Source organism: Mesitornis unicolor, unplaced genomic scaffold (genome assembly GCF_000695765.1).
Source record: "Mesitornis unicolor isolate BGI_N332 unplaced genomic scaffold, ASM69576v1 scaffold5661, whole genome shotgun sequence".
NCBI lineage: Eukaryota > Metazoa > Chordata > Aves > Mesitornithiformes > Mesitornithidae > Mesitornis > Mesitornis unicolor.
The window spans coordinates 7,648-29,667 of NW_010165649.1; the positions used below are offsets into that span (position 1 = coordinate 7,648).

At 41.6% G+C, this 22,020-nt stretch overlaps 1 protein-coding gene across 1 annotated transcript in view; it reads left to right on the forward strand.

Annotated features, from left to right (window-relative positions):
* Positions 1-22,020, forward strand: part of EFCAB5 (EF-hand calcium binding domain 5) — a gene marked incomplete at its 5' end in the record, with an annotated part of 27,017 nt that overhangs the window by 4,803 nt on the left and 194 nt on the right. The window contains 14 exon segments of the mRNA XM_010194693.1: positions 1,591-1,746; positions 6,455-6,554; positions 7,251-8,027; positions 9,686-9,900; positions 11,089-11,245; positions 14,368-14,657; positions 15,520-15,692; positions 16,431-16,561; positions 16,564-16,640; positions 17,369-17,521; positions 18,732-18,835; positions 19,667-19,920; positions 20,474-20,703; positions 20,908-21,004. Of these exon segments, the coding sequence (XP_010192995.1) occupies positions 1,591-1,746; positions 6,455-6,554; positions 7,251-8,027; positions 9,686-9,900; positions 11,089-11,245; positions 14,368-14,657; positions 15,520-15,692; positions 16,431-16,561; positions 16,564-16,640; positions 17,369-17,521; positions 18,732-18,835; positions 19,667-19,920; positions 20,474-20,703; positions 20,908-21,004 (2,914 nt within the window).

The window sequence follows — 22,020 nt, forward strand, 5'->3', positions numbered from 1 at the left end:
AAAAGCAAAGATTGAGTGTTATTGATGATGAGGTGTTCACAAACTACAGCAAGGTCTCACGGGATAGCAACAGGGATATGTGACAGCTTTCTCCTGATGGGTGTCAAAATCTTTAGGTTAATAATAAATAAATGTATGCTTATTATGTGTTCAGTACTTTACACAGTAGAGCTTTACACACATCAGCTAAGAAAAGCTCATGACTCTACGATAGTTCCTCCTGCCCACATAGCCGAACATACGCTTCTAAAAATTGTTCTGTGGAGCTGTTAGACAGCAGTATGAATACCCGAGCCTTTGGATGTGTCATCAAGATGACATCTGAAATAACAAGCTGCTTGTCCAACCTGCCTCCTCCCAACTGCTGTCATCTTGAAGGTTCATCTGTCACAGGGCTCTGGGTTGTAATAGCTCTGGAAAGCCAGGAGATGCATGTAGCCCCAGATCTGCCAGCTTCTCTCCAACCCACCTACATCCTCTCTTTATGCTGAAATGCAGAAAAAAACATAGATTGCATCAGGAGTTCTTTCCCACCAGCCACCCCTCAGGCCAACCGCTGCTGCTTTTCTGCTCTTCCTCTCTTCTCCACTTGTCCCACATACTTGGAAATTTTGCAATATAGGCATGAATAATAATAACAACATAGATTAATATTTCAGTTTGTTAATGCCTGTGCAGCATTTCAACAAGTTCAAGATGTTCTAGCACGTCCATCAGGTATCCATAATCTAAAAACAGGATAATGGGATATATTCTGTGTTTTGCAAATTCCTCTTTTTGTTGTATGGGCTCCCTGTTACGGTGGCTGGCTCCAGAAAACTGCTGTAATAATTCAGCACAGGCTTTGGGATTGTGGTTTGTTCTGATGGCCACTATTATTTATGTCATGCACACCACATTTTTAGAACCATATTGCTTTTGCTCATAAAAAACCACATGGCTATAAATCCAAAGTGTTAAAGTGTCTCCAAGGCTAGAACTTAAAATAAATCTCGAGTCAGTAGTATTCCCAGTGTCAGAGGACTTAGGTGACAGCAGACTCCTTTCATAAGGTTATTTTCTTTTTTTATTGTATCCAGACTGGTTCTCTAAACACTGAAATTGTGGGCAATGGTCATTTTGGGGCATGAGAGAGCTGAGTGACTGTCAGTTCTGCCAAAGCTAATGGCTCAGAATGCATCTGTGGGAGTGTAGTCAGGAATACTAAATGCTGCAGAAAACCATGGAGAATTTACACCCTCCCTGAGATTACCTAGCTCAAGCAATGACATTTCACAGGAGGGTTTCTGATCCAGCCTCTCTGAACCACTGAACGTGATAAGTGAGCTCTGGGCCAGGAAGAGAACTGTTCATTGTGCATTTGTGCAGTGCCCAGCGCCGCAGTGCCCAGGCTCGAGTGGAAAAGATTGCTGCTTTGGAAAGAACAAAGTAGGCAGCGTAGCATTCATGCACCAAGTCTGCATTACGTTAGCAGATTAAGCTACAAATTCACATGTATTTCATTGCATGCAATAGATTTTGAAGAGTTCAGATAAAGGTGAAAATACTTAAAGAAAGCTAACCATTTACATTACTGCTTTCTCTCCATAGTACGTCTATTTCTACACGGAACATTTTTCAAATGACACGTTCCAAGAAATCCTGAAACATCTCTGTCAGTGTGCTGTTGACTTCCAAGAAGCAATAAGGCATGATATGTGGAGGCAAATGTTTACTGATCTCTTTCTAGATTGTGATTATGGAAAGGTAGGCAAAGCACCTAATTTCAATATGGTGATGCTTCCACTTTGGTATTTCTCTGGGTCACTGCTTTCTTTTTATTCTTCATGACTCCAGATACTCTCTTTGTGCATACTTAGCGTTATTTTAGAGAACGATAGCTGCTGCATTGTCTTCAAATTCATAGTTCTTAGACACAGAAATAGCCAATAGCATATAAGTTGATGGCTAATTAGAAGCTAAACGACCTATGTGATGACTCGGGGCTGAAGTTTGATGATTCTGGAGAAGAAATTAACCACAAACTTTACTGCTCCTGGGCATTACCTGTTCCCACAGGACCTTCAGAATGTTTGGGTGCTAATTTGTCTGTTCAGCCATACTTCAGAAAAGATAACCTGATAGAGACTGACCTTAAACTATGTGCACATTACTGCAATAATAACATATATTGAGTTAATTATGCTGCATTAATTTATACACCTTCAGGGCTTCTATCAATAAATATAACAGTTTAAATTTAAAATGCAAAACAGTCTATTTTTACGACCTCTCTGAGAAAAGTACTGTGAACTTCAGCCACAGTTTATGGGCAGGAAATTAAAATATGAGTCAGTTATAGCTCTGGAACTTGAACTCAAATGCCATAATTTGGTTTTCAGCAGCTCCAAACTCTATCAGCCTCTGAATGCACCTGCATCCCCATTAAAAAAATAAAATCTAGACTTAATAGAAAACCAGTAAACAGTAGGAGCTGAAGAATCAATGGCATAAGCTATTGCTAAAAACTTGGGCTTCATCCAAAAAGTATGGTACTTATTATGAGTAGCCTCAGTTAGCCAGTTGCTGGCTACTACACAGCAAGCAGTTGCCATAACCCTACAGTTTTATTCCCCTACATAAAATATATATTCCACCCAGCACTCCTCTCGTGATGCTTACAGCGTGCCTACCCACAATGAGCTGTGCTCGACAATGTCGTGCTAATAATGTCATTACCTCTAAGAGAATGGAATTACACAGCACATTTCAACACCAACGGTGCATTTTAGAGAATAGGAGGCAAGCTGCTGTTGCAGGGATGAGGAAAGAAATGTGTCTACTTCTCAGTTAGAAGACATTTCATTTTCCTATTGCTCTGTCAAGAAGAGCTATGATGGATCCTTCTGGGTAGAGTAATTTATAAAGCTGAGTCCTATTTGCCATACATTTTGAAAGGATTCCTTCTTTCTCTTTCATGTTTTCGTGTGACTTTCTTCCTATTATTTCTGTGGCAGTAATCACCCTCTCCATGCTACTAATCCCAGTGGAATCTCAGAGGCAAAGAGCCAGAAATACCAGCGCAACATAACAAGAGTGAGCAGCTATCAGCACAGGCGCCATCGCTGCCCAGAAAAAAAATGATCAGAGCACAAACGTGGTTGCTGTTTCTAACCTCTGAAGTAGCCTTGCTCTGCAAATTGAGTTCACTAAACTGTAGCGTGGACCATGCAGTTCTTTTAAACCCGGCCTGGTTTCTTTTGTGTAGCTCTAATAAGTCCTGCCGTACTGTACCCACGGGGAAGATAAAAGATGCAAAGTAACCCAAGGACTTCTACCACTTGAATGTGATCCATTACCTGTAGTACTCATCCTGCAGAGCACAGCAAAGCAGTTGTTTCAGTTCCTAATTTACATTTGTTTGGGAGCAGGCAGTTATTCCAGTCTGCATGAAGAGTGTGGCTGGCTGCCTCAGTGAGTTGCAATTAGGACCGGGGAGCTGAGAAAGCAGTGTTTAAATTACAGTGAAATTAGAAGGTATCCACATGATCATTATTATGATTTCAAATGCATGCATCCAGAAGGATGGCAGCTCAGCAAGAACAGCCTGGACTACACAGTGAAGCAGAAACTTTCCGAGACATTACCAGAACACAGTTGAATCATTGCTTTAATGCCCAAAAAGGCCATAGTTCTGTGAATTTTAAGCTTATTGTCTCTCTGTGTTCACGTGTATCGAATATAATTTCTTTTATACATTAGAACAGAATCTACATTTATTTTCAGGGACATTTTAAGCTCGGGATCTTTAAATGTAACTGAATTTAGCCAGAGATTACTTTTCAAACTAATAAAGTTTGAAACACTCCTGATTACCTTTCTTGCAGTACAGCAGCAGCAGGGTCTACTTTCTCACAACCTTTTTGGAGAGTCTGCTTTTCCCGTCCTGCTCACTAACAAGGGCATTGTGGTCTTCAAGATACATCACATCTCCAGAAAAACAATCAAGCGGTTAAACGCTGCCCTATCTCTGATTAAATGGCAAGTCTGGTTCAGTCTGTGCTGCTAAAGGATTTACTCACAGATCATAGCACACTGCTGAAAACAACTGAGAATCATCACCTGCCAATATCTAGGTGACAAGAAAATTGGGTCGCCAATTTTCAACTCTCCAGCCACTACAGTTGGCACTTGTTAAAAGTGAAGACGAGTTTTGAGTGGTTGTACACGCACAGATGGCTGGCTGGTATTTATGGCGGGTGTTGTACCTGTCCTGCCAAAGGGCTGATGGACAGGAAACCTTCATCACCCTCCTCAGTCACACACCAACGCAAAGCAACGTCACCTTTGCTGGTAAATTTAGGAACCCAGAATGATAACAGAAGTGGGTATAGAACACTGGAAATGGTTTTCCTGTTGTAATGCTCCTCTCTTCTATAGACCGCTTTACTGTGGCATGTTCTTCCCAAGAGATGTTGTAAGGAAAAGTGCCCTGAAATAACAGAGACCTCTGGTAGGATGGCAAATCTGTATAAATTGTAAATGTTAAAACAAGGTGGAAAATATACCCCTAATTCATCTTCAGTGATTTCTGAAAAGGAATTTACTATTTTTAACAATATAGAAAAATAAAATTATTTCATCTACATCACAAAAACCCTCTTCTAGAATCCGAGTTATCTAAATCCTCTAAGCATACTATTTTAACATGAAAAAGTATCTGAATTCCAAAACAACTTTTGTATTTTCTTTTTAATAATACCACATTCATTGATTTACCTTTTTAATAAAATAAAGCTTTGCATTACTGCTGCCAACTTCAAGGCAACCAGCAGATGACTGTGACAAGTAACAGCTGAGGAAATTTGAAGAGAAACTTAAGTGTGTGTGATGGAAATACTGAATGGAGAATCCAAATATTACACAGTGATCTGGTAACATCTTCAGAAACATGTTCTGTATATCTACTAAATGGATGCAGAACCTGATCTGATTCATTCAGCTGACAAACAAACAGCCTAAAGCAATGTTTGCATGGGAGCATGCAAGATATATGTATAGTAATGTCAAGAAGATGAAGATACTGGGAACCAGGGCCTACATCTTGTAAGTTTAGGGACAGAATTATGTGATGACATTTGCTGTTCCAAACCCACTCATGGCTGAAATTCAGCTGTAATTTCCAGCATGTTTTTTTACCAGCAGTAATTAAGTTACAGGAATCTGAAACACTAAACCTGACTGGATGACAGGATACATTTCAGTTCTGATCCCTTCCTCAGAATTTGCAAAAAGCTTTCAATTCCGTTTAGAGGAAAGGTGTTGCAGTAACAGAAAATGTGATGTATTCACGTAGTTTATTAGTTTCCTTGGGAGGCACTTCACCCGTCGGTGGTGGGTATCTCTCAGTTGTTTTAAATCCTCTGTTCCTAAATGTTGATGCCATTAATTACGGTTTTAGATTATAAACAATGCAGTCATTGAGCTCATTTCCAGAGAAGAGAAGCAAATTTCTTTCTTTATTTCTTCAGTGCAGGAAAAGCTCACAAGAAATTAAAAGCTTGGTGAATTTTACATCTTGCAGTTTTTAATCAAAGAGCAAATGTGAAAAGGAAATCAATAATTCAGATGGAAAGCTACTTGCTACAAATAATGAACTGAAGTAAATTTGTTCTCTAATTAACTACTATATTTCACTAATGGCAGGGAGATTACAAAGCTGGCAGGACTTAAATAATGGCAACAGGAATTAATCATAAAGTGGAAAACTTACAATCATTTAGATTTGCTTTACTTTTTAAACTCACAATTTCCTGATTGGAAATGACCCATTTCATTGTCTTTTCCTGGTTTTATTGTCCGTATACACACACCCTGAGCAAAAAGGACTTAATAAACTCTGTACTGGAACTACAGCTACCTCTCTCACCTCTTTGGTCAAATGTGTTTGCATTTTTAAAGGAAATTAGTGAGGTTGTCATAATGGTTTAGATTTTTGGACTAATTATTTTCCTAGGCAGTTGCCAATGCATAATGGTTCAAAGGAAATGATGGGGCACAAAACCAAACTACAATGTGCAGTCACTAATGTAATACAGCACAGCCTGTACTACGTGAAATACTTCCACAGTACTGTCAGGCAATCAATATCTGTCCTGAAAGTGTGAAATGTTGAAGCTTTGATCTTTACATGAAGAGCTCCTTTGGCAGAAGTGGTTACTGTAATTTGTCAAGAATATGCAAGAGGATGTGCCTGCAAAGGACTGTGTATGAGGAGGTCCAGCTAAGCCCAGAGAAGACATTTTTACCCCTATGAAATAAATACACTTCTTTAAAATTTGTACTGATCTTCTGCTAATGGATCATTTTCAGTCACAGTACTTCTTAGCTAATGGTGCCTTTGTAGTGCTACAGATGTTGATGTAAGTCCCAAGAGCCACAGACACAACCCAGTAACTGTAATCTTTTTCTCTAGGTTGGTCTCTTAGATAGACACAAAATCCTTGCCCTACTCATACACTTCTATGGCAGAAGCCCAGTGGTGGCTGAGACGGGACTCTCTAACCCAAGACAGTGTAAGTGTATGGGATGTTTCAGTTGTGGTTAAATCATTAGGAGGTCACATGAGGTTGTATAGTTAATATATGTCTTATAGGTGTTACCAGAAATGGACGTGTTGAGCCTCAGAAAGGACCCAGATGCACGCTGCGACCTATACACCATGTTTTGCAAAATGTGACGCAATGTTCAGAAATACTTCAGCATCCAAAACTTTTCCTTCCTACAAAATTCTGAAGTGCTTTTTGGAAGTAGGATTAAAAACCTCCTACTTTTTCTGAAACAATTGTTCTTTCTTACTGGGCAATATTAGAAGTTAATTTGGTGTTTACACTAAAATTTCTCCAGGAACATGGAAAGATAAAGAAAAAATACAGAGAATCATCTCCATGAAATTAAAATGTTTTTAAGTTATTGCACATTAATTAATTGCTAAGATCAAATGCAAGGCAAATTACAGCTTTCCTGCTTAGTATGGAGAATTATGAAACATCTATTTCAAAAGAAATATAGTGTTATACACAATAACAAGTGCAGTTCTCTGCAGACAAAGACATTCTTCTGAAGTTTTGTGTTTCTGGATGTATCTTTGCAGAAGGTACTTTCTGACAGTTTATATTTGCTTGGGAACACCTTTTTTATTTTCTTATGCAATACTAGAGAACATAAAACTAATGCAAACTATCAACTTAGCAATGTTTTTTCTATATTAGGGCCAATAATTGAGCTGCAAGAGATTGAGCTTATGAGTTTATGGGGAGGCCTTGATGAGCAGGAAGTTTGTGAGGAACTCAGCAAAAAGTTAGGCACAGAGATGAGTGAAGTTGAAGCTGGAGAAATTTCTGAGGAAGAAAACCAAGCAGCAGAGTCCAGTGATGCTGAGTTGAGACCGGAAAGCGAGGACACTGCCTCAGCAGTGAAAAGCACTGATTTTGAAGCTAGTGATTTGGATGGGTATATAATAGATAGTGAGAAATCCAGTTTCCTGGAAGACATCAAAACTGAGATGGAAACTGAGTCTGCAACTGCAGGCAAATCGGAGGAAGCTTTCCCTGGATCAGACGCTACTGGGCACAGTCTCAGTGGAGAAGGTGGATCTGAAAAACAGGTGGAGGAAGAGGAATTGGGCCTGAGCAGAGAGCCTGATACAGAAACAAATAGAGAAGCAGAAAATTATATCTTAGATGGAGAACCTGGTTCAGAAGGTCAAATTAGTCAGGAGGAGAAGAATTGGGTTGAAGAGTCAACCAACACAACTTCAGGACCAACACCTGAAGCTACAACCATGGCCTCCGAAGACAAAGCTGTGGCAGGCATGGATGTCATTGCTTTAAAACAGGATGCTCCGGTTGCAGAGCATCAAGAGGTTGTGGAAGAAACTCTTGCAAGAAAAGAGAGTTTTTCTAGCCAGCATGGCAGCCAGTTTGGTCAAGAGACAAGCTCAGAGACAAGACTGCAGAATGAGGACCTTCTGCAAGACCAAGGTAAAGGCAAAGCAGTCTTTATTCTGGCAGACCTTAATCTTTTTCAACATACACATTTGGACTGGTTTAACTGCAGGTGTGTTTTTAATCCAGTTCAAAACTACTGAAAACATATGGGTGAATTCTGAATACACAAGATGATAAGCTTCGATATCTTCTCAATATGGTGTTTTGTGTCAGGGTTTCAGAGTGTTCCTCTCACAGGATGCAGGTGAGTCACTCTGCTGGTGATCTGTATTCAAGGCACTGAGCAGATGCTTTAATTCGAGTAGTGACTTTCTGAAGCAGCAGCATTTTATAATAAGGAGAAACTTTATGTTCTGTTTCACTCTATAATATTAGTATAACAAGACAGGAGCCTAAGCATGTTAAATACAGGAATGACTTTTAATAGTTTTTAGACTGTGATTGCCCATAGGGAGATATATTACGGGATCATATAGCAGGATCCTTTTATTTTAATCTCTGTGTTTCCAAAGAACTGTTATACTTACTGTGTACAAAGTTGTTCTAGGAACACTGTGGTCAGGCAGCTGCATGTTTCCTAAGAGGTACTTTCTTAAACATACTAGAAGGACCAACTTCCTTGCTAGTGCTCTGTGAATACACTCTGGTGTCTCACAGATTAAAACACTGTTCTTGCAGAAACGATGGTGTGGTGAGAGAAAGGTAGATGGAAACAAGAAGTCTGAATATCATTTTGAAGTTATCTTGGAAAAAAAATTATCTTATTACTCTTGCTAAAATGGTTATTTGTAGCTGTGCTTCAGAAATGTAACATTCACCAAGTGAGTTTCAGGAAGCAGTATTTCCAGACAGTAAAAATAGATACCTACTGATGACAAGGGTAACTCCAGAGACACAGAGGTAGATTTTACATATGAATCAGCAGGGTACTCAGACCAGTAAGTTCTGGCTCACAGAAGACTTCTTTTTAAAATTGCAGGTCCAGCAGACTCAGACAGACAGGATTCTCTAGCTGAAGCTAGTGAGGAGTTTCAAGTGCCATGGTCAGGTGACTGCTCCTGTCAGCTCTTTTCATCTTCTTTAGAAATTATAGCCTGGATAAATGTATTTATAGGCTTCTAGAAAAGCTGTATCTTGTGTCTTTTTTAAAAGCTTATATCATTACAAGGTACATTTTATCTGTTATCAGGTGACCTTCCGACTTATGACCTAAGTTGCAGGTATAGAAATGATGGAGCAAGAATTCCAGGGGACTGGAAGTGGAGGAACAGAAGATTTCCAGGTATTTGATCACAAAGTTGTGTGTTCCCTTGGGCATATAGTGGCTGGCCATGTCTGCAGACATGCCAATACTGCTGTGAGCTGAAAGTCAGGGCAGGAAAACAAATGCCAATTCCCAAAGCTGACTTCATGATAAAAACAGTGTAGTTTTTGTCACGGAAGGCCACTTGCTGTGTAACAGTAATTTCAGCTCACCTGTATTCAGTGATTTCACCTGGTTGTATGATAGCATCCATGCTAGACTGGATCCTAAATCTAAAGAGGTACCATTAGAAAAGCATGGAGTCAGCCCGTACCCAGCTATACTTTCACTGGATTCGCAGTGCAGGATTCAGGACTGCATTGATATCTGCCGCATGGGCAGCTTTAGGACAGTATTTGACTTCCTCTGACACACTGTGCTTTCTGCCTTTCAGACTTACATCCCATCATGGCAGAGATTCAGAACCGTTCAGGTTCTTGTACTAGGAGTGCCTTTGAGGAGAGCTGCCTCAACCTGCCACAGTTTGTACAGCTCATGGAGACATTTGTTGGGGAAGACATTTCTCTCCCTGCTCTAAAGAGCCTTGTTGCATTTATCAAAGAAGAATACAAACAGACAGAAGAGGAAAAAATGGAACAACTAGAAAAAGTAAATATAATAAATGTCCAAACAAAAAACAAGCAGATGCCTGCAGTCACTGACAAAGTCAACTTCTAATCTCCTGGTAGAGCTATTCACTCTTTTTCTTCAAGAGACCTCTTACCCCTTTGTTTTCATATGGATCCTCCCTCCCTAGGCCTTAGCTCTAGAAGTGATGACAGACTCATCCTGTACGAGGTTGTCTGCCTGTTCCAGAGCTGGACTCAGTCACACAGAGGGTTGATAGGCAATTGGGAAAGAGCTCAAAACATTCCGTTCTGCTTATTCACCTTTATAATAGCCAAGAACCTGACCTCTGACCTACTGCACTGGCACGTACATGTGAGGTTGTGGATGTTCTGGGGAGGATTTTAAAACAAGTGTGTTTGGTTTCGCTATGTGCATGGCTGTACATGAATGTGCACGTGCTTCTTTGCGTTTAAGTTACAAGGTGCTTTTGCAATGTGTGGAAAAAATATACTCCCCTTCAGCAATATCCTCATGCACAGCATCAGGGTGCCCCATATCACTTCAGATACATTTTGTGGTGAGTCTGCCCATAGTAGCCTCTCTAGCTGCATTTTCCTCAAACCTCTTTCTAGTTTCCCTCTGTGCTGCTGACCTAATTTGGATGAGATATTGGATCTGACGGCTCCACTGTCCTCATGCTGAACACAACACACACTGCCAGTATTTTGGCCTTTGAGAGAATTCCATTCCAGCCATTTGTCACTGTGTGCTGTGCAAAGACTGCGTTTAAAGGACAAATTGTACATGCATTTGCTCGGAGCCCACGCACTTCAGTGCAGCACCAGCAAAGTAACAATGCATGGAAATATAAACTGTCATTTTTTTGGTGTTACTAACAAGGCTATGGTCAGTTCTTGCTGGGAAGACACTTATATTCTGGGCAACTTCCACTAACCTGAGTTGATCTCACCTTGGATCCAGCATAGGCTTTGTTTATTCCAAATATCCAAATAGATTCCAAATATCTCCCAGGTTTAATGATTCATCTCCAGGTCTGAGCTGTGTATGTACAGGTTTGGCCTGGCCCATAGGAATTCTGTGATCAGCATAGCACTGAACTTTCCATCCTTGTGTAGACACTGAGCATTAGTGTCCAGGAATTATCAAAGATGATAAAATTTTGTTTTCAACACATGGCAAAACACATGGCTGGTTTTCTGTTTGTAGGTTCATCGCATCTCTCGCTTGGCGCAACGGAAACTGCTTCTGGAGGCACTTTTCAACAAGTGGGACAAAAATGCATCTGGGTTTCTGTACCTGGAAGAGGTGGATGCTGTTCTAAGCACATTCAAGGAAGGGATGGAAAAAGAGGCCTTGAGGAAGGGTAAGGAGACAGCTGTGCTCTGAGAGAACAATGTCGACACAGGAGGCCTTAAACCATTCAGTGACAGTGTTAATGAAGTGGTTGGCAAGCACCAGTCATTTTTTGTTATTGCAAGCAGTCATAAGCATACAAGGGATGATGTATAAAATGAAAAGGAACAGTTATCCAGACCTACTTGTTAATGCATAGCTCCATCCTCTCCTGTGTGAGACTCCCTGGTGACTGATTCCCAGTCAGAGAGGTAGCCTAATGCTTTCATGACATTGTGATATGTTGAAAAATTATTTCAGTACACTTGTGATATGGTAGTGAAAAACACACGTAAAGCCTGAGGACACATTTTGCACTTTTAGTCTAGCCTGTCTGCATTATCCAGCTATTTTTAATAGATAGATTTTACTGTGCTATCTGCAGGAATGTATCTCATAGGAGAGAACACCAGCTTTCCTTATGTGTCTCAAATGGCCTTTCGTAATCCACACTATTGCACAGCTCTCATGAATTAGATCCCAACTTCAAGTCTCACTTCGCTGTTGGTTCATTTCTCTGAATAAACTTAGCAAATTTGGTCCTTGACAGAATAGACTTGGGTCAGGCAAAAGTGTTTCACCAGTCTGGTAGCCTCATACATATTAATACGCGGGCATTAAGTGCTCTGAAATACTGTATTAGCAATTAAGAACATGTCTGCATGTGTGCTTGGGTGGAGAAAACTGGTTTATTCATCTCCACACATATCTCCACATTGCTTGTTCTGCCACACATTACTGAAAATAGCTCATTTTGACAACCACCAAAATCTCGTTACCCTTTAGCTCACTTTGAGGCAGCTGCTGGGGTGGGGAGCGCACTGGCATGGTACAGATAATGGTCTCCAGGCTGCACAGCCACAGAAGAAACCTGGCCGTTTACAGCTCTCTCGTATTCAAAGCGTGTCAGAATGCACTACAGAAATATGGAAGGACATGGTCCCTTCCATGAAGGGCTCATAAACTAAAGGCCAAATAAATAGAAAGACAGCATAGAAAAATCAATGCCACCTACAAGCAATGTAAAACTATTTCTAGCAGCTTCAACCCAATCTCTCAAGGATATTGTGGAACAAGCAGATTTGGAGGAAAAGCTCACAGACACTGCACTCCTCCTGGATGAAAATACAGAGTGAAAAGTGGATAGAATTACTGGATTTTCCTTGTAAGTGAAAAGTGTAACATTACAGATATAATGGGGAAAATATTTCGTCACGCTGTGGCTCAGTAATGATGAAACTGATAATGCCATGCCCAAATTCCTGTGTATTTCTTTCTTCATCTCATTCTTCAAAGGGAGGAGAAAGTGGAGGTGAAAATCCAAATATTTTTATACCGTCAAAAAATTCCTGGTTCTGTCAGAAAATCTGAAATTAAATTAAAAAAACACTGAATGTTCTTTAGATGTTGGGCAGGATAAGACAGCATTAACAGTAACCTCCATCATGACTGGGGCCAGTGAGTACTTGCTACTTCTACAGCTAAAATCAGTGATAAAATGCCCCCCGACTTCTGGGGGGTTAGGAGGAGGCTCTCAGCTCCCATAAACATCCGTGTCTTGGGTGCACTGGGAGGCAATCAGGGCAGCTCCCTGCCTGTTCCTGCACATCGTTAATCAAAGCATTTTCTATTACATCGTTCCTTGTAGACCGCTGTGTGTATTGATCACAAATACTGCCTGCTTAGCAGCAAAGTCACACTTCTACCTATATATCTTTGCTTAGCTTGCTGGTAGGAAGCAACTTGACGAATAGCTCGCTCTACTCCTTGGGGTCCAACAGGATTTGAAATCAGGATGCAGAAAAAAAATGATGGAAGTGTTAGCTATTGTAATTCTCGGGGGGGCATTGCCAGCAGCGCGATCAGCCAAGCCCAGCTTGGGCAGAGCAGCCGGTGGAACCTGGGTTTCCAAGCCGGGAAGGTGCCTGCAGCTCCCCAAGGCTGTGCAAGAGCACCCCCGTGAGCCAGAGCTGGGGGAGCAGCAGCGGCTCTGGGAGAACGGGCACAAGGGCTGCACGGCTGATACACCGGCTGCTCATTTGAGTAACATCTGAAGAGAGACCGACGGGGTAAATTCACATTTTCACACGCAGGCTGTTCGGATGACAAGTCTGAGATGAGTCCCATTTGTCTGGGCAAATCGGAAGTTTGTGAAGTAGAGTGAGTAGATACAGGGAAGCGATTCTTGGGAATCATAATTTGACCCTCGTGGCATTCCTCATTCCTCCTTCCTCCAAACAAAAGCGAACTCTGCCAGACCTTTCTACTGCAGCTCATTTGCCCGTATTTGGGCCAGCTCAGCTGCAATCTCTGGGGTATGAAGAAGGGGACTGAGGCACGGCTCCACTTCCCAGCCTTGTGTAAGATGGGAAGGAGCAGCCTCCATGCAGTCGCCTTTTCTCCTTCACTCTTCCGGGAGCTGAGAGGCAGCAGTTCTCTGCTTTAGATGGTTTTCATACTAATTTATTCTTCTCAATCCTGTATTTCTTATTGCTCCTTTTGCTCCACCGCTACATCTCTTGGTGCAGCACAGGTGATCGCAGAGCACTGTTGTCCTGTCCTCTGTAGGACTTCAACAGAGCTTTCATTTTCTTTGCTCTTCGTTGATGAGATTTAGCACAATACAAATATTATTTCAATAATTCATCAAAGGTACCTAAAGAAGGATAATTAAGAATTACAGTTGCTTTGGTGGGCCCCAAAAGAACAATATAATGTCTGCAAGTATGGTATATAATGGAAAATCCAGGAACATGAGTGACCTGTGAAATCATCTGTAGACTCTGGCCTCAAGTCTCAAGTCTCAAGGTCTCACTCAGGTACTATTGCTGTATTCAGAATGTCCACCTGCAGCCCAGTCCTACCAGCCCCTCAAGTGGTTCTGATGCGGAGATTCCTCTGATTTTTGGTAAGTCCAAGCAGTTTTCCTATTTTCCATCGACCTTTATTGTTGAGGTATGTTGCAGAGGTATAAAAGTGGCATGGGAGCAATGCTGTGCACTTTTCTTTCTCAGTAGATGAGAAAGCAGGTGTCTAGAGGAATTTATTATTCAAATACATTGTCCCTGTCTTATTTTCTGTTTCTTTTGCTAGCAAAGGAACGCCTTTGCTCCTGTTACCCACAGCTCAGCAGAGTGGGGAAGCTCTCCCCAAAGGCATTCCAGACTTGCCTTGAGTTAGTTGCTTCTGAGCTCACTGGTGACGATGACGAAGTGATTGATAACTTGGTGGGATTTCTGACCACAAGTGTAGAACGGAGTCCCGCAGAGAGCCTGCAAAGCTTAGCCAGAAGGAAATGGCTGCACAACATCCAGCAAGCAGCTGAGACCAGCGGAGCAAGCATGGAGCCAGTTTACAAAGCAGTGTTTAAGGCCCTCTCCCAGGTACTCATCCCAGGGAGCACAGGAGATGTTCGTGTGGGGATTGTGACACTGGCTTCAACCCCTGGTGCATCTGAGTGGACCTCACAGGTAGCAGGGAAAGCTGCTCTGAGCCTGGTTTCCTTCTGCTCTCTGCACATAGCTGATGATCAGGAGAGCCCATGGTTGTGCACAGAAAGAGTCCCAGGCCAGGGCTGCAGTACAGGAATTCTTATCCATGCTCTGCCTACACAGAATGCATCTCATGGATATTTATGTCTCACTTTTTGAACAGCTGACTTAGAACAAATTTGGAAACCCACAGTTCTAGTTTTAGAGCTTCTGAAATGAAACACGGCACACTCAGTTTGGGACAAAGATGGTTAATTTGTAGTGGAGATACAGTTTAATTTTTAACTTGCAGCTGCAATTTTAGATGTTTGACCTCACCATTAAAGCCCTCCTCAAAGCAAAACTTCTCTCATAGTAGCTGAAGTGTTCTTACAATATTTAGGTTTGTAAATGTAGCAACTCTGGCATTTGTTTGTCTGATCTTTTCCGAGGGAAAACTGGAGAAGAAGTCCATAGGAGTTTTGCTTAGGCACAGTTTATAATTAGGGATTATTTTTCTATGAACTGCTCCCCATTAGCAGCAGGAAAAAAGAAATCCCTTTTCCTTGCCAATCAAAATACCAAGTGTTTTTGCTTGTAACGGAGCGTATTGGTCAGATGTGATCACAGCATAGACACATACACATCATGCATATAAAATCAGTGACCCAGAGCAGCATCTCATCAAAAAATGAGACAAGTGCTAAGTACATGAAATAAGTGTAAGGGCCAATGGCTAATGTACATAATGTAATGGGAAACATTTGGTTGCTAGGATGCAGAAGCCCATGGGGGTCACAAGAAGATCAGTGCATATATTGCCCTTTTGGAAGAGAACTGGCTCTCCCCAGAGCGGGGAGAGATTCTCCTACACTATGTGGCATGTACCGCAGATGATGCTCCATATGTCCTAAACCAGATACTTCACAAAGACATGAAAGGAGTAAGGTAAGAAAAGCTGCAAATAACTGTTCCTTTTTTCCCAAAATGTTTGGAATATAGGAGTACCAGGCAGTGTTTGGGGTGCACTGGAAACAGAGGTTGATGGAGTACTCCAGAGGGGAAATCTCCTCAGGGGCCGTTGTGAAATGATTCATTATTGTATCCATGCCCTTATCCTTTGCATGGTCTACTTAGAACTGCTTTGTTTGGGATTTTCCTCCTTTCCCTGGAGAGATTAGCTCACAGTCTAATAAATCTCATCCTTTAGCAAAAGTCTTTCATATTGGGCCTACATTTTCTTCTTTAAAAATTAATTCCCTTACACAGTTTACATCCACAGGATATTTTTTGAGAACAATGCCTTTCCTTCCCTAGTGTTCACACTATAAACAGCTTTCATGCCTCTTCACTTGTCATTTCCAAAAGCTAGACATATTTGTCTCTTTAAATATTGTGTCTCCTAGACTATTAAATGTAACTGCTGCTCATTTCTGTATTCTCTTTCATTACATTCATTAGCTGATGTTTTTAAAATGTCCTAAGGAAGAAAAGTGCCTTATTTATTACCAGTGTCTTTGGGATGCAAGTGGTAAGGGTGGTATTTCTGGGTGTGTCAGAGTAAGGAGCTAACACCTTCCTTCTCTGATGCCAGAATGCAGGGAGACACCAAAGCTGCAGTACTTATTACTTTGCTAAAGGTTTTCTGCTACTCTGAACAAACCTCCTCACAAGTTTATTTTTCAGCTTTGCAGCTGTAGAAGAGGGAAAGCCAATCCATGTTCCAAGAGTTCAGCTCCATGGAAATATCCACTTCTGGAACTACGACCGCCCAGTGCAGGAGAGAAAAGGTTCACTCCTGATACTGCCATTGCACGACACATTCTAGGACTTGACACTCTTCGGGACCAGTGTGAGAAAAGCATCTTTCTGAGCCATGAGATCTGCTTCTACCAGGTGGGCACCGTCAGAAAGCAGTTTGTTAGACCACTCTCCATAAACCTGTATAGGGACCATGTGAATTTCACACATTCATTCTGAGTAAGATGTACAACTAAGAAAAGAACTGTGGGCCCCTTTCAACTGTATATGGTAAAAGCGGTGTGAGCAGAACACCTTATCAGTATCTTACTGATTACCATCTTATCTGTAATTGATTATCAGGTATCACTTCATCAATGATTTATTTAAGCTTCTCCTGCCTAGTAAATTAATTGCACATTTGTGCAAAGCCCAAAGATACTAGCTTTTATTTCCTGAAGCTCTGGACCTCATATTGGTGTTAGTTTCTATAAAGTGGCATGAAACCTCACTTTTTATGTGGTGGAATAATTACAAGCAACAGCAGTCCGGATTTCTTTGGGATGCTCTTTAGAACCAGCTCTTTGTGGTTGCAACATCTGGGCAGCAGGGAGCGCAGCAAGCCAGCGTTCCCAGACAGTTTGGCTATCTCCACTAAAACCCGACTTTGTCTAGTCTAGGACTTGGCTGTGAACTGGGTACTCTGGAGTTTTGGAGCCTTATTTGATATGAACATTTCACAGTCACTTTTCAGCTTTACTAGTTCTTGTTAAAGTAACTTGTTACAACCATTTTGCTTCATTTTGCTGCATGAACGTTTCCCCAGCTTTTTCCCAAAATCACGTGGAGCTGTTTGGCTTATTTGGAGGATTCTGCTTTCACAGGGAGTTTCTCATGCATTCAGCAAAGCCTACCATCATGTTTCCAGCCTGGAAAATATTCTACAGATGACTCTTACTGCGCTGGACTGGTTGTATCCCAGGGCACCCAACATCCACACTGTTACTATGTACCTGGTGGAGCCTGACAAAGACAAGGTACGCAGATCACTGCCGTGGAAAGACCTGTAATAGCCAGGAGCTACTTCAGCATGGACCTGCCATTTCTAGCTGCTTGTGATTTCCCAGTGGTTTTGTCATAAAAACTGAAGCCTGTCTGAAATCCTTGTGCCTGCCTGTGCAACAAAAGGCTACAAAGGTAGAGAAGGAAGGTTCCCTCTGTAAAGGAGGCCACTCTTTTCATCCTCACATGTAAAACTATTCAATAGCACTGCTAGCATAGCCCTTTCGCCATGGGAAAAGGCAATATTCTCCTACTTCAATGCTCATAGCTGCGTAGCAAACAATAGAGCAAAATCCCACACTCCACCCAGCTACGCACCTCCAGGTTAGCCAACACTGCAAGCTGCTGCCAAAACTGCTGTTTGGGACCTCCATAGAGGGAGCTGCTCCTCTCTGAAGATTCTCCGTGTGTCCAAATTATGGTATTTTATAGAAAAAAAGAATGTCTTAGCTAATGTATTAGCTCTTCATCCTGAACTAATGTCAGCAGCCAAGACGTAGATAAAACTCAGGAAGTGGCTGCTCCCCATTAGCTAGTTTGCAAGGGCAGCCCCACTCCCTGCAGATCATATTCCAGTGGCTCAGCAGGCGCTCGGGCCCTGGGAAACTTGTCACTTCACATACAAGTGAGTTAAGAAGATGAAAAGTGTATGCAATATTTAGGACTGGTCCTGTGTCATCACAAAGGCTGTATGACATCTGCTGTAGCCATAATTCAGCTGCTTCCTCTGATAAGCATGGTTTATGTTGGCAGTTTTCTGTTGTCATTCCAGGCTCTGCGCTGTTCCCTCGTTAGCTGCCTGATAGCCAGGTCATTCGCTCCCCTCTGTGCCGTTCACGTGTCAAGGCACACTGACACAAACATGACATGAGAAAGGGGCCTGCAAGAGGATGGGAAAAAGAAGGGAAACCTCTTCTTGACCTGTGGGTGTTCCTCAGCATGGAGCCTGGAGCAGAATTAAATAGCCTCACTGAGGGAGGTCCAGGGCACGTTCTTCATACATCTTGAGCAATACTCTCTGGGAATAAAACCAGGCATTGTTGGGAGATGTCTTTAAACTGCCCCATTGCACTTGAACGTACATAGGAGTTTCCTTTTAGAAATAAAAATTTTCCTCCCTTTGCAAGCTTCAAAATGCCTATCCCTTTCTTGGATGCAGCTACACCTCCCTTTTCTCTCTGGCAGACATGGGACTACGCTCTGCGCAAGATGATTACTACAGATAATACAGGACAAAAAGAAATTTGTAGCTCTCCTGTTCTTCTCCTCAGAAAAGAAAACCCCTTAAGGTAGGCTCCCACACCTGCAATCGAACCAGTCACCTCTGCTCCTAGACCCCAGCCTGCACCTGGCATGATCCACGTTAGATAAAGCCCATGGTAAAGCAACCCTGCAAGAGTGTCTGGCTGGAGCTCTCTCGCTATTAATGGCGCGTATGTATGCGATACTGAATTACGAAGGGGTGAGGAGTATTTTCTCTTTGTATTTAGGCCTGCAAAAATATAACTTACGACTTAATGCTTACCAGCTGAGTTGCCAAGCAAGCTCTACATCTGCTGTGAAAGGTTTGCAGGATTAGAGCATACACTGAACTGTTTTGCTCTTTACAATACTCTGTCTTTTTTTTCCTGGCCATATTAATCTCATTTCCTTCAACTATCTGTTTCTTTCCACTGCCAAGAGCCTCACAGTCTTGTCTTTTAACCATATCATCCTTGTTGTCAAAGTTGGTTGACCAACCATTTGCTGTTCCAGCAGATGTTTTAGTTTTTATAAAACTATAGAACAAATGTCCACACAGTTATAAACAGGAAACCGTTTTTAAAGCAAGACTACAACCTAATTTGTGTTTGTTAAATTCTTATTATTTTTGGCAATTGCCTTGGCTAAGCAATATTGTGTTCCACAATGCTATTTTCTCCTTTTTGTATATGGTGTGAATGATACTTAAAGCTGTGCACATTTCAGTTCAAGGAAATAAACAGTGATTTAGTAATGTAACATCTTTGTTTTAACAACAAGAGATGAATGGCATCTTACTAAAATATGCTAATTAAATCACCGAAAGAAAACAGAATGGTAAATTCTAGTACATTTTCCTCTCTCTACTCTCATTTCAGATATTACCTATTTAAGTGCACAGACAGTTCACAGGTCATTTACACTTCTGTCTATGGAGAATACCACATTGCAGTACCTCTCCGTGACTTATCAGGACAAGCTCTTGGCATATTGGATATCAGCATCGGACACAACCAGAAATTACCACCTCATGAACACAGAGACCTACAGAAAATGCTAAAGATGGCCCAAGCTGCCTGCTCTGAGATACTGAAGAAGCCTTTAGATGAAACAGAAACAACCTATGTACTGGGTATTGCACATACAGCGCCAAGATAGGTTTTTTAGGGGTGAAATCTCAGTAAAACCACATCTAAAGTATCATTCCTACAAGTATGGCAAGACAAATACAAACATTCGGTACATGGAAAATACTCCTGAGCAACCATAAGTGCTTAGCAGAGCACAGTTAAACAGAATGTTTAGATTTTGCCTCTGGTTCACAGGGTATTTTGTGCCCAAGTCCCACTGAAATCAAAAGTGCGATGCAAGGTGCTTTGTTGCCTTCAGGGATCCAGCATGATCCAGCTAAGATCAAAAGAATTTGAATGTCGCAGTTGCAGAATTACCTGTGTGCCTGAACCCTTCCTGGTCTCAGGACATCTGCTTGCCCCTGATGCAAGTTTTGTCTCCTTCTCAAGCACATACCCATTTTTAAGTTTCATAGGCTACTTGGGCTGTATACAAATCAGTCAGTCAAGGAGACAAAGAGTTAATTAGAGGGCAGAGCCTTTCAGTCAATAACATAAGTTTTGAGTTAAAGATGTGTCTGGGCAACTTCTTGAAAGGTTTGCTTTTGATTCCAGAGGCAGAACACGTGGCAAATTTGAGGCACGCAGGGATTCTGTTCCACTGGTTCATGCTGCAGGACCTGCGCAAGTGTGTCCAGAAACTCGATGCTGAGAGCTTTGCTGGAATAAAGAGCTATGCAGAATTGCCAGCTCTGATACACAACATAGTTAAGGCTGTGCTGTTGCTATTCCATCCAGACTGGAAGGGCTCAGAGAAGATTGAGAACTGGAGTCAGTGTAAACTGGTGAGACTTCAAAATATTGAGACTTTTGTTCTGTTCTTCCTTCCCTCAAGAAGATACAGAGGAATTTGCCAAGGGCAAATTGGCAGTGAAATAATTCATTACTGACAGATTTCCTATCTGGTTGTCTTGGCCACCTTTAATTCTGTAACTCTTTTTAAAATTTTTCACCACCACCTGACTCTTTTTTTGTTCTCTGCATTGCAGAATCTTGATGACAATTTGATTCAGGAGATTTATTGCTTTGATCCAACTGCTGCAGCTGTGCAAGTTCAAACAGAGCTGCTGCTGGACTGCCTCACTGGTAAATATCATAAACTAATTGTGAGATTACCAGACAGCAATGAAACAGTGTCAGTGGCAACCTTCAGCTGAGTGCTTTTGAGGTCCTTACTTCAGAAATTAACTCTGATTTCACAATAGATTAAACAACAGATAAGGGGTCCTAAATATCTGCAGTCTTTTTTGGTCAAAAGTGAACCTGTTAAATTTAGAATCAAAATTCACTACCTTAAGGAAAGGGGAGCAGATCAGCTTTGAGGCGTACCAGAACAAGTGATCTCACTGTAAAACCCCAGATAAACATATTAAGAATGATGGTTCTTTTGGCAAGCAAATCTACCTCAGACCACCCTGCCCTGCCCGAGGGACTGACCCAGCTCCAAACAGCAACACGATTGTGGGAGGACAGTGTGAGCTCTCCTCTTTGTAAACACCATCTGCCAGGTACTTAATACACTCACTGGCCATATATGCGAGCTGGGTTTCAGTCTGTCATTCTCTCCTGTAATGAATGTGAGCTTTTTTGGTGCCAGAGCAGTCAAGAGGTTATTATTATTTGCAACATCTCTGCAAGAGAAATGACTGTTGTTCTTGTTGAGATCTCTCCCTTGACGATGTAATGCCAGACTGAGAGGCCTGTTAAAAATCAAATGTGGACAAGACTTGTTAATTTAGCTGGGGATATTATCAACAGTACTCTGCCCACTGATGAACAGTGAACACTTAATGCGGTCATAGCTCCTTTTCATGTGTTCTTTTCGTATATATTAAACTAATTTACTGGAAAGAACGAAATGGGCCTAGAGCATCCAGTCTTCCTCCAGTTAAGAACACAGATGTAACTAGAAAGAATACAAATACAATACTCTGGCAAACTGCTGGTACACTACAAAAGGTTGGTTTTGGATAGGATTTATTCCGAGAGAGTAGTGTGAGACCGGTGGTGTGAATACAGGTGTAACTCGCAATTACAGGAATTCCATAGGAGTTCTCGTGGCAACACCAGTCACAGTTTTGACTTGGCTTTTGGAGTTACCG